The 12,655-nt window shown below is 43.2% G+C and overlaps 2 protein-coding genes across 9 annotated transcripts in view; one reads left to right on the top strand and one right to left on the bottom strand.

The window, feature by feature from the left end:
* LOC114599446 (alpha-1,6-mannosyl-glycoprotein 4-beta-N-acetylglucosaminyltransferase-like) overlaps positions 1 to 4,087 on the top strand; it is a 29,102-nt gene extending 25,015 nt beyond the window's left edge. For all 8 annotated transcript variants that reach the window (XM_028734705.2, XM_028734707.2, XM_077929130.1 and 5 more), the window contains one exon: positions 473 to 4,087. In XM_028734705.2, the coding sequence (XP_028590538.2) occupies positions 473 to 1,617 (1,145 nt within the window). In that variant the 3' untranslated portion in view covers positions 1,618 to 4,087. The remainder of the gene's footprint in view (positions 1 to 472) is intronic.
* A 731-nt stretch (positions 4,088 to 4,818) lies between these two features.
* On the bottom strand, positions 4,819 to 12,156 carry TIMM17A (translocase of inner mitochondrial membrane 17A). Its single transcript, XM_028734711.2, has 6 exons — positions 11,999 to 12,156; positions 10,119 to 10,218; positions 9,630 to 9,693; positions 7,934 to 8,062; positions 7,371 to 7,481; positions 4,819 to 5,989 (listed from the first exon to the last, which is right to left on the bottom strand). Exons 1-6 carry the CDS (start codon positions 12,022 to 12,024, stop codon positions 5,919 to 5,921), a joined length of 501 nt encoding a protein of 166 aa, XP_028590544.2. The 5' UTR covers positions 12,025 to 12,156; the 3' UTR covers positions 4,819 to 5,918.
* Positions 12,157 to 12,655: the final 499 nt, after the last annotated feature.

Below are 12,655 nucleotides of genomic sequence, written 5' to 3' on the forward strand. Positions count from 1 at the left end.
TCAAGTTTATTTTTAATATCCTAAACTGACCTAGAATTCTTCATATATTCCAAGTGTGTTTTGTCAACTTCAGCAAAAAATTATGGTCAGAAATGTCCTGAGATGACATTTTAGCAAAAACTGAATAACTCTGCATCAAACAGTAACAACACTGTGCCTAGCCTTTTCTATTTTGCAACTCTAAACAACAGTTTTGCTAAATGTTGGTCTGACATTAGCTAGAGATTTTTCCAGAATAAAATCCTGGATTCACAAATGCATGCTTTGAAAGAAGCCTACTTCAGGGAAAAAGCACTTTCGTTTGTCTGTCTTGAATTTACTGCCAGCCACTTTGATTTAGCGATGTTCTTGCGGATTTGTGTAGATACAAGGAACTGCTTTTCCTATTGATTGGAAACAATATGCCTGTTATAATCTGCTGCCAGCCTGTCTTGCATTCATGAGGTGTCTCCCCTTTGGCTCCTGATTTCAGAGTTTCTGACTGTGGGGCTGTGTTCTGTCAAGCGGAAGCGAGAGAACTACCTTCTGGAAACCCTGCAGTCTATCTTTCAACAATCAACGCGTGAAGAGCTGAGAGAGATGGTGGTGGTGGTCCACTTAGCTGATCCAGACCAGGAGTGGAATTCTCAAGCACTGGAGAAAATTGCCAAGAGGTTTGCTCCGCAAGTCCTGCTGGGCCGCCTGCTAGTCATCCATGCTCCTTCTGAATACTACCCTCCCTTGGAAGGCCTGAAACGGAATTTCAACGATGCCGAAGACCGTGTGCGATTCAGATCGAAGCAGAATGTGGATTACGCCTACCTCATGCACTTTGCAGCCAACCTCTCCACCTACTTTCTCATGATTGAGGATGACGTCCGTTGTTCCAAGTCCTTCTCCACGGCCATCAGGAAGTCTGTGGCATCTCGGGGAGGATCCCCCTGGGTCACCCTGGAGTTCTCCAAGCTTGGCTACATTGGCAAGCTTTACCACTCCAGCGACCTGCCCCGTCTCGCTCAGTTCCTTCTGCTCTTTTACCAAGAGATGCCCTGCGACTGGCTTTTCGTGCATTTCCGCCTCCTTCTTACCCAGAAGGACGCGATCCGTTTCAAGCCGTCCCTCTTTCAGCACATTGGCCACTACTCTTCCTTCCAGGGCACAGTAAACAAGCTGAAGGATGAAGACTTTGAAGAGGACCTCTCCACACACCCCGACAACCCCCCTGCAGATATGATTACAGATATTAAGACGTTTGAGAATTACCTTCCCAGCAAGGCTTACAGCAACATGGAAGACTACTTCTGGGGCAAGGACCCCTCTGCTGGGAATTCATTCACAATTGTTTTTAAGCAAGCTACCCAAATCTTCCGCATCCAGATCCTCACAGGCTCCAAACAGCGCCCAGGAGACTATCTCCGGGCGGGGATTGTGGAGTTGGGCACCCTGAAGGGCCGGGGTGGCTTGCGCTGTACTAGCTACACCCCAATTGGACACTTTGAGCATGGAAGCTTTGACAAGCAAGGCCTGGAGGGCAGGACTGCCTCTGCCCCCGAGTGTGTGCGCATTACAGTGACTACGACTCAGAGTGAATGGCTGATCATAAGCAGCATAAGCATCTGGACAAAGGCTGGTCCCTGAATTGGATGACAATTTTAGTTCAAGCGCTCTCATGACAATCTTGTGATACTAAGGGTGGTAGACTGGTGGGGTTTTAATTTAGCCGAAGCCAGTAATTAAACATCCTACACCAAATCTGTAATTCAACAGACGGGAGATTAGCCTCCAAGCGCAAAGAAGCATTTGGAACACAGGATGGAACAAAGATTTTTTTGCCTTAGGAACTTAGATGTTCAGGTGGCAGTCAACATGATGGACAGTACTAGAGCTAGAGAACTGGTGGACAGTGTCCTTCCTCCACTCTTTTGCCTCCCTAATGCACAGATGTGATTGCAAAATCACAGCTCACTTCATTCCCAGGGAGAGTAGCTATGGGTGGCAGTAAGCCAAGAAAAGTCCTGTGAGGTGGTTTCTCTGTTTCATCCTCCAGTTATGTTAACATTTCTATGTGCGGCTACACATTTTTTTTTAAAAGGGAATGTCAATGGGATCATGAATATGAAGATGGGCACAAGCTGTGCCAATCTGGTGACACAGAGAACTTAAGGAGAGAATATCACTCTTTGGGTGCAGTTGAAAATACTGCATTATTGGTGAATGCAAAGATTTGTAACTACCATAGCAGCTTATTATGACCAAGAATGCAAACTCTGATAATAATAATAATAATAATAATAATAATAATTTATTACTTATACCCCACCCATGTCACTGGGTTGCTGCAGCCACGCTGGGTGGCTTCCAATATAAAAAACATAATGAAACATCAAGCATCAAAAACTTCCTGAAACAGATGTTACCTTCAGATGTCTTCTGAAAGTCATGTCGTTGTTTATCTCTTTGACATCTGAAGGGAGGGCGTTCCACAGGGTGATGTCACTACCGAAAAGGCCCTCTGCCTGGTTCCCTGTAACCTCACTTCTCTCAGTGAGTGGAAAAACACTTATGCCCATATGGAGATGGCAGTATTGAGTCAGTAGCTCCAGTGCTTCTAGCTTGCACTCTTTATAAAGATTTTAGGAGTGAGGTTACTACTATCCATACCAGGTCGCTCAATCATTGCTATTGTGTCCCTTCTTCCAGCAGATCAAGATAATCAGGTGACAGCAAAAACTGCCAAGTTTTTACCATGGGCAAACAGAATAAGATCTATTATTTGACTATTGATGCAAACCTCCAGAATGTATTTTGTATAGTTAAGTTTCTACCTCTATCTTCAGTACATTGTCTTTACTTTATTGCTATGGCTAGCGGCTGAAGCAAATAAAGATTATTCTGATTCTGCCACCTGAACCTCACAGGTACTAGGGTCATAAACGTAGCACAGCGCCCCTACAAATGACAGTGCAACAAGAAAGACAGTAGCAGTGAGTGGTATCGTACTTCTCATCAAAATGACTTGAAGCACATTTTTGCAAAAGTTCTGTCTCTAAAGATGTTTCCCCTAAACAGCCATGTTTGTTCACCTGTGTTATCCTTGCTGTATTTGAGATTTCCCATTATTTAGCCAGATAGGCTCTATTGTTCAGTGGGGTAACTAGATTTAACTTTTTTACTTTTATCATATTGTCTGCCTTTTAATTCATCTGCTCGACTAGTGCTCAAAATGCAGTCCTGAACTAAGCCCCTACCAGTTTTGATCAACATGGAATAGTATGTCATTGTACCTTAAATCTATGTCATTGTACTGTAAATCTGAGAAACCCCTTCCCACAAAGGACATACTTCAGTCTCGTATATCTAAAAAAACTCTTGGTAACCAGGAGACTTTCCTTTGGAAGAATATATGCTAATGGCACAGAATGACTGCTAAATTTTTAGAATGCATGGGACCTGAAACAAAACGTTTAAGTATGGAGTGTTCCTGCTCAATGCCAACCAGCCAATCCTGCCCTATTCTAGGGAGCTCCATTCCATCCCCCCTTCCAGATTTCCATTCCTATTCCCCTCAAACACCACTCAGCATTGTGTGGCCTTTGGGCACCATTTTGGAACTCCCCATACACTTGTTTGTACTTCTGCACACCCAAAACCTGCTACTACCTCTCTTGTGCACATATGGAACCACACCCAGAGATCTTTGCTATTTGTATCTATGATGGTTGAGCAGATATCAACTCTGGAATGCAAAAGCCCCCTCCCTGGGCTAATGGAAGGTCTCTCTGTTTCAAACCGTTTCACAGAATCATAAAATTGTAGAGTCGGAAGGGACCAGGAGGGTCATCTGATTCAACCCCTGCAATGCAGGAATCTTTTGCCCAATGTGGGGCTTGAACCCGCAACTCTGAGATTAAGAGAATCATGCTCAACCAACTGAGCAAAGAGAAAAAGGCAGAGAATTAGCAAAGAACCTAGGAGTATATTGAGGTGCAGTGTGCCTCTCTCTGAGGATCTGATGTGGGACAGTGGACTATGAATGCAGTGGTGCTTGTATCCATCTATGTTCTACTACATCTATGTTTTTGTGAATAAAGCAAATATTCCAACATGCTGTAAGTATCCAGTGTTCCTTCAGGAGCTTACTCTCACTTAGGGAAGTTGTAATTGGGAGGGATAGTCCAATAATGTATTGAGGACATCATGTTGGCCATTAGTGCTCTAGGCCAAACTCGTGCCACTTGCTTCCACGTCAGCCATTTTCTGTGGATTAGCCACACTTTGTTCACTCACTTCTATGAGGCATTAGCATGACATTGTGCTCAAAAACATCCCTCTCCCTTGTTTTCCCTGTTCAGTTTTCTCCAGAGCTCATAAAAGCCAACATTTTCAACACTGTGGAACAACTGCACGATTTTCTCAGGTGCAGGCAATCCATTGCATAGCTATTCTGTAGGTTTGGGGCTAGTTATGGGCCTATATGGATTGCTCTTGCCTGATCTGTGTTGTCTCTTTAGAAATCCGCTCTTATCGTTTTTACCATTCCCTTTCCAAAGACTAGTTTATCTGGAAGGCACGTAGACTTATCTGGGACGAGAATATGACAATATTGCTTGCCCTTCTTGCCATGCCAAAGGGCAGGCTGGTGAGTGAGATCCACACAAGGTTTCCTCCCAATGCTGGAGCCACAAAGTGTGGGGGGGGATGCCAATTCCCTCCCCAGCCCCCAAATTTGTATCTCTGCACTTGCTGAGAGCCAAAACAAACCTCTAATTGACTTGGCTTCTGAAGCCTTTCACCTTGTACGTTCAAGTTCTTCATTCACATAATTAGGTCAAAGACAAATGACATTTATAAATAACCACATTTAATGGAAAAGCACGGTCAGTGACGAGGAACACTGAACAATGCTGAATGACTGGAATAGCAGGAGTATTTCAGCTTGTTCAATTTTCCACATTTATAGACACCTGCAAACAGATTTTAATTTAGGCAAAAGTAATCATCATTGATCTAGTTAAGAAGACTGTGGATGTAATATATTGTCAATTCATATTTGGATGTGGAAAGTCCATTCAAAGTGTTAAAGAGATATTCAGGCTGTGCAAGTGTTGAATACGTTTTGGGGGTAATAGATTTACTCTGAATACTTCTCTCGTTTGAGAAGTAGACCCTACAACGTGCAAATTACACCATAAAATGATCAACATTCCACTCTTACATTAATATGTGGATTACATACAAGATCTAATTGTAAAGGATGCAAAATGGCCATTCAAACGTGAGTGTCCTGTAGCCCAGGACAACTCTGGAGAAAGCAAACTGAAGTCCTTAGGTACTCTGCAAAGAAATGGTAGAGTTTTTATGAACTATCTTCAGTAGTTCTGCTATGAATATATCCCTTTGAGTGCTTATGTTGGACCACTGTATTAAGAAAAATAATTACCACCTCTCACACCTGTCTGTGCATTAAAGATAGTAAGGAGGAAGAAAATAAATACTCCCTATTCATTTCTGTCCCTAATTCCAATTGTCTAGTATAAAACTGAAAGCAGACAGCCTCATTTGCCCTGATACTAGTCCACTCTTGTGGAAGACATCAGATCTTGGGCTAGGCAGCTCTGTTGCAGAATGACTGTTCTTTTCCTTAAAATTGGCACCAGTGTGATAAATGCTACACTGTAAAGGCCACAGGTTCCTTTCTTTCTGTAATACATTGCTTGATCCTCTTACCACAAGGCTTAATTAGAGAGTTTTTCAAGCACCTCATGTCCACTTTGCAATAATAGAATCCTACTATTCATAATTATCTTTTAAATATTGTGAAAAGTACAGAAAACCAAGGTGCACACATCCAACGAAAAGTCTTCAAATAACGCAGCATTTTGCTCGTTCATAAAGGATGACAATTTGCTGTACCGCACAAAACAGGAGGACACACAAAATCATTGATACTGCCTATAGTCCCCAAATGGAGAGGGCTGCAACTGAGATGGGTCTTCTGTAAACTGAGGGCCTGCATTTGAAACACAAAACAAACATTAAGTATTCAATGCTCTGCAGCATGTTAACAGTGGGTATGTCTTCAGATCAAGAATTTGTAACTTACCCTATACACTTGTTTTAAGTACCTACTAGGACCAAACATAAACTGCAAACACAGACTGAGGTTAATCTGTTTCATACCCAGTGCTGTGCAATAGGAGAATTTGAGTATGAAAAGGGGCGTGGATTAGCTCCTCAGCACTGTAAAATAACACTGGAGCTGACGGAAAGGAAGCCAGGCCATAGAGCCCACAAAGTATCCAGAGGATCTACGGCACAGGCTCTATGGCTGGAAACAGGAAGATCAGACGGGGCAGCAGGATCAAATATGAGTTTAGTGCAGCAATGAAGTGGAGGAAAACTACCCCTAAAACTTCTGAGTGGGAGGGCAAGCAAGCAGAAGTCCTTTTATGTTGAGCTTGGCTGCAGCAGCAGCAGCAAGTATGGCAGTAATGGTAGCAACGGGGAACTGGCAGGCCACACAGCAGGAGGGGTACATGCAACTTACTGGTTGCTCACATATGCCCTATCAGCTTATAGTAAGGATTCTGAAGGTGGGAATTACAGTCAAGGGGATATAGTGCAGGAGGTTAGTGCACTTTCAGCTACAAGCTGTATATTTCAGAGGGAAGTTAAAAGCACATGGACATTTGCAAATTGCCGAGGAAACATTCAGTGTCCTGATGCAGCAGGTAAGACTCAATGAAATCAACTGGACTACTCCTGGGTAAATCTGCATACTTGGGCAATTTAGGCTATTCGTCATACATATCTTTCCAAAGCATCTTTGCTGCTTTGGCTAAACAGATCCCATTACTGATTTTCATAGGCACCGCATATGGCATTGTGGGAATCTTCCCGTCAATTGTAAGCACAACCACTTATCCCACTGTATCCTCATGAAAGCCTAGGATAAAACTGAAACATATTTTTTTCCTGACCATTTCTGTTGATAATCCAAGCTTTAGTGTAAATCATTAAAAGTTTAATGGTGTTAAATGCTGCATAAAGGCAACCACCTCACTGAAAATTAATCCATATATGGTTCAAGAACTATTCTTAATAGTTGGTTTATATCAGTTTGCATTTCCGAATTCTGTGAAGATATCAAGATATTAATCTTATGGATTAATCCATAAGAAAGCCCATCTTGTCACACTCCTGGTCTCCCAGATTCCTCAATATTATACCATCTTAATTTCCCTAACAAACCATTTGGTTTAAAGATCTTTATATAGTTTAGAATAGCCTTCCCTCAGATAAACAGAAGTCAAATGGCTAAACAGTGTAAAGTCTCAAGGAATCATGACTAACATCTTGTGTTGCATCCCAAGCTGTGATAGGCATCTTACCATTTGGAAACTGTGTAGACGCAAACCTCGTTAATAGGATACCAGCTCCTTCAATTAAAGCGAGAAGAATTCCTCCCATAGCTGCAGACCCAACCATGGCAACTGGCCCATCTGAAAAGAGGTAGAATATGAAAAAGGTTGCTTTTAAACATATTTTATAATGGTACACCAGATTATTTCACAAACACTATTGGAAATGTCAGCTATGTGTTATGTGTGCATCTTTGCTGGGAGAATAATTGAGCTAATACAGGAAAGAAATAGCAGTACAGATTGTTTACCAAATAAAAGGCATTCAATGATTCTATTCTTGAGTGAATTTACAACTCAATTCCCCCCCCCCCTCAATGCTAAAATTGTCGAAGTTCCTATCCTAGCAATATTGATGCAATCCTGTGTTCATTATAAATTCTTACTTTTATAAACAATACAACCCTTACCGCGGAAAGAATGGTCAAGCACATATGTGCACATAAGACTGTCTAACATTTTTTAAAACTGACATTAAAATATTTTCAATGAAATATTTCCAATAAGCATTCACTCCAAACTGGTGTCCTTACTTCTTGCAGCTAAAATAGCTCCGGTTAAGGCACCACTAGTGATGGAATTCCAAGGATCTTCTTTTCCTCTTGCTTTCACCATACTGCAGTCAATCATGGAGAAGAGACCACCCCACACAGCAAAACTACCTATTTGAAGGGGAAAGATATCTGGGTTCAGAACTGGCGAAAACAGTACTTAACAGCAGTTTCTTTATTTGGGTTTCTGGATATTAGTTTCATGTTCCCAGCAAAGACAATGGTTATTGTAGATATTTCGCTTCAAGCCCACAACAGAAGCAAAGGCAAATTCATGACAAAATCTGCCAATAATTATTCAGGAAGCTGACAATACACAAATGTCTTCATAAGTATAATTCCTAAAAAGGTAAAGGACCCCTGACAGTTAAGTCCAGTCACAAACGACTGGGATTGCGGCGCTCATCTCGCTTTACTGGCCGAGGCAGCCGACGTTTGTCCATAGACAATTTTTCGGGGTCATATAGCCACCATGACTAAGCTGCTTCTGGCGAAACCAGAGCAGCACATGGAAACACCGTTTACCTTCCTGTCGGAGTGGTACCTATTTATCTACTTGCACTTTGACGTGCTTTCGAACTGCTAGGTTGGCAGGAGCTAGGACCGAGCAACGGGAGCTCACCCCGCCGTGGGGATTCGAACTGCCAACCTTCCGACCGGCAAGTCCAAGGCTCAGTGGTTTACACCACAGCGCCACCCGCGTCCCATAATTCCTATCACGTTAACTAAAAATCCCGAAATAACAATAAAGTCTCTCACTATCCAGATTCTCCTTTCCTAACAGACTCTATTCACTGCACTCTACAACTGAATCTACTGTCCGCCACCAGTAGCTTCTCATCAACAATTCAAAGCTCTGGAGCACTATATTCTGTGCAAGTCCTCAAACAGCTTGGCAATATTAATAAAATGCAATTAGTATGTTAAAAAACAGGCACTTCAAAACAAAATCAGTTGAAACAAGTCAATTGTCTTATTTGGCTGCCTGCCCAGTGGCAGGAGAACAGGAGCAAATGCGTGGTGCTGGCTGTGCTTGCACGTTGCACTAAACCACAGTTTAGCATGACATGCATGAGTTACACTGAGAAGTTGATTTTTAAAAACAAACAAACAAACTTGAGAAAAGGCAGCCTGCTCATTTTCAGAAAAGCACCAAGTAAATATTTTGGTCAGGGCCACAATCCTGCACACATCCTTAAAATGTGTGCAGGTGCCACTGATTTCCATAGATTCTACGTACAATTACCTGTGCACATTAGATGCTTTCATTTAAAAAAATGGAAGCATAACCCTGAACAAGTCTCATCCGCACTTTTCCAGACTGTGCAACAGTACATATTATTAAGTACCTCATAAAGTTGGAGAGAAAGCTATTTTAAAGCCCAAGATAGGCTTACAGAGCTAAAAACTGGTATTGGATATAGGTTGTGTTCAAAAAAAAGGGAAATGTTAAGAGGAAGCAGTGAGGGGGAAAATAGAAAGCAGAAAACAACATAGTCCATAAGAAACCAGTTGTATGAATCAATACGCATGTGCTCTTGGAACAGAAATGTTTCATCATCACATTCATTTAAGAACGATTATGTACTGAAGGTACATAAGGGAAGGGAAGTGAGAACTGTTACCAATATCCCTTTAAAAACAGAATAGAAAAAGATTGTGTAAATAGTGCAATTACCTCCCAACTGTGGTGCTCTGGTTTTAATAGCTGTCAAACTACCCCGCAACCGATAATTTACACCCTGCAACAGATAAAAGAATGAAATTGGAACAATTTCAATAGTTGAAGCTCTTCACATACTGAATTTAGGATGCATTTAGCCTGAAAACAACACACTTCATATTTTGTTTGCTGCAAGTTGATTGTTTTGTCAGTTTCTTGTTTCTGTATAGCAACTCACAGCAAATAGGGTTGTTGTTGTTGTTTTTTTTTAAAAAAACCCTGCTTTTATTTGCACATTGGTTTCATCTTCTGAGCTAAGCTCAAGAGGTTCTAAGCATCTAATTTTCTCTTTCATGGAAGGCCCTTCTATGCCTGATTCTGCCACATCCTGAAATAGACCTTGATAGAGTTGTCTCCATTTAAAAAAAATAAGTGCATTAATTTTCACTATCACTAAAAAAATATCATCATAAACCTTACCCACAATAAATCATTTTAACTCACCACTGGGGCATTTCTGAATCCTTTGACAGCTTGAAAGATGCCACCGCCAATGGCTCCCATTGTGAAAGCGCCACCGCAGTCGTCCACTATTCTCCAAGGGCTAAATGAAAGATCACATACATTAATGTGCTCATTCTCGCAAACATCACATCATAGTAAAAGAAACAAATGGGTCACTTTATTATTTTATTACCTTATTCACTAAACCTAAAAGATTGTCTCACCTCTTACATATTCAAGAGATCACTGTGCTCTGCAGGAGAGGGCCTACTGCAGATTACATCTCATCAAGGCATCTGTTCTGCATAATGTCATAATCGGCCATTTCGTGTGGCAGCACCCACCATTTAGAATACCCTCCCATTACATATCAGGCAGGCGCTGTCTCTATTATCTTTTTGGCACCTGCTGAAGACTCTTCTTTTTCCACAATCCTTTTAAGTGGAGATTCCCCCCCCCCCCCGGGTCTGGTATCTGTTTTAAACGTTGATGCTATTATTGCTAATTGCTTTGTTATGTTTAATAGGAAGCTATTCATAAATGGAAATAAATGAAGGAAGGACATATGACATTGTAAAAGTATAACAGCCATTTCCCATTAACTATATACTCAAAATCTCTCCTCCGTTTTTTGCCATTGCAGAAAATTATTGGGTCTGGAACACTTAAGCTTTAAACTATACTTCAGAGGTCAACAACCAGTTTGGACTCATCTGTAAACTAGAGAAGCTGCAGTGGGCACCACACACAACGAAGCAGACACATGTATTATGTTGGCTATAATTTCAGGACTATTTTTTTCCAAGAGGGGGGAAACCTGTGGGTGCCAGGGAAGGTCTTTGAAGGTGATGTCTGTCTGCGCACCCTGTGTCTCTCCAATTCTCCATCCACTATGGTCCGTCCCCCCCATTCATTAACACAGGTCAGAACTGATGACTTGCAAAGGTTTCCCTTCTTACATTGCTCCAAGCACTTCAATTGTCCCCCTTCCATTCTCCTACTCTCCCCTCCAATACTAGGCCAAAGGCTGCATGCTCCTCATGAATGATTTACAAATGCAAGCCATCTCCCCACCCCAACCCATGTACAGTGGATCTAGCAACCTCATCCATAAAGTGCTGGCAAGGTGTGCGCTGATCCCACTGTTCTGCAGTATTATATTTTTTGTTTGCATAGTCCTACAATGTGTTTTCAATCTTATAAAGCAAAAGTGTACACTCAGCATCTCTTAAACCAACCTGCTTTTAAGTGTAACCTGAGCATGCACCATGTTGCTGAAGAATACACATAATGCACTGGTGGTATCGGTCCAGCAATTTCCTACAAAGCCTCAGCAAATTGGAAACATTATGGGTGAAGGACGCACGAGAAACTGGCCAGTATTGTCCCCATGGACCTGCAGAGCACCTTCTCTTATAGGCAGTTATAAACCCGAGTTGCCACATGGGAGATTAAAAGGGCACTCCGAGGAGCTTCCAATTTAGCAAAAAGACGCCCTCCTTTCTGCAATTGCGTTCCGCCAAAGGACAAAATGGACCTGCCCATTTTGCCCAGGCACAGGGAGCTTCAGCCCATCCCGCGTCTCTGGGATCCTTTGGGATCGGGTACTTCATCCACCCGCAAGGGAGCTGGCCAAGGCAGAAGCTAGGCGCTCCCCGCCGCCGCGGCCAAGAGAGGCTTCCCCAGCCCCTGCAACCGGTCAGGCGGCAGCGGCTGACCCACTCGCGGCTCCCCAAGGTCACTTGCCCGCCGCCGGTACCGAAGAAAGGGCGGCTAAGCGGGTCTGCCAGCCCTGCCTGCTAAGGACCAAACCCGCCGCCCCTCCGTCCCGCTCTTCGTCTCTCCCGGGAGAAGCGGGAGGCGGAAATGCGGCTCCTCACCAAGGCTCGCGCGCGTACTCCTCCATCTTGGCTCCCGGCTTCCGTACCTAACGCGCTCGCTCAGCCGGCTGCCGGCATGTGAATCACGTGGGCCCCCGCACCTCCGCTTCCCCGCGAGACTCCTCTGAGCCACGGCCATTGGTCGTCCGGCTTCCAGGAGCCAAGCCAATAGGAATGAGGAGAAGGGGGGAAAGAGAGCGACACACTGTAGAAGGATACGTACTGTTAATATTTGGTGAAGGGCGGGGCGGGGTGGACGGTCATGATTCTGGCAAGTGTGGTGTCGCTCACGTTTGTGGTACACCAAGAGAGGAACTTTCTGTACTTTGCAGAGTGGGACACTAGTTCCATTTGAGAGCAAGAGTGCGAAAGAGCGTGACTCTGCATTTATATCTCTATGTTTACAAACGAGGAGCGCCTCCTGAAGAGACGGCAAAGTGGGGGCGAGAGGATAACGCGGAGGCTCTTTTGAAATTCCACCATAGAACTAGAAATAGTATAGATGTGTTCTTCCTTGGTTTCCCACTCGCTCTTCCAAAGCAAAAGCAGAGAAGTCTTCGAGGGTAAAGATGCTGCGGCAGAACAACTCTGAGTCAATGTCGGCAGTTTTTTATGGGGAGTTCATTTCGTGCGCCGCTTTAAATATACAAAAAGCAA

Source organism: Podarcis muralis, chromosome 5 (assembly GCF_964188315.1).
Source record: "Podarcis muralis chromosome 5, rPodMur119.hap1.1, whole genome shotgun sequence".
NCBI classification, from domain to species: domain Eukaryota; kingdom Metazoa; phylum Chordata; class Lepidosauria; order Squamata; family Lacertidae; genus Podarcis; species Podarcis muralis.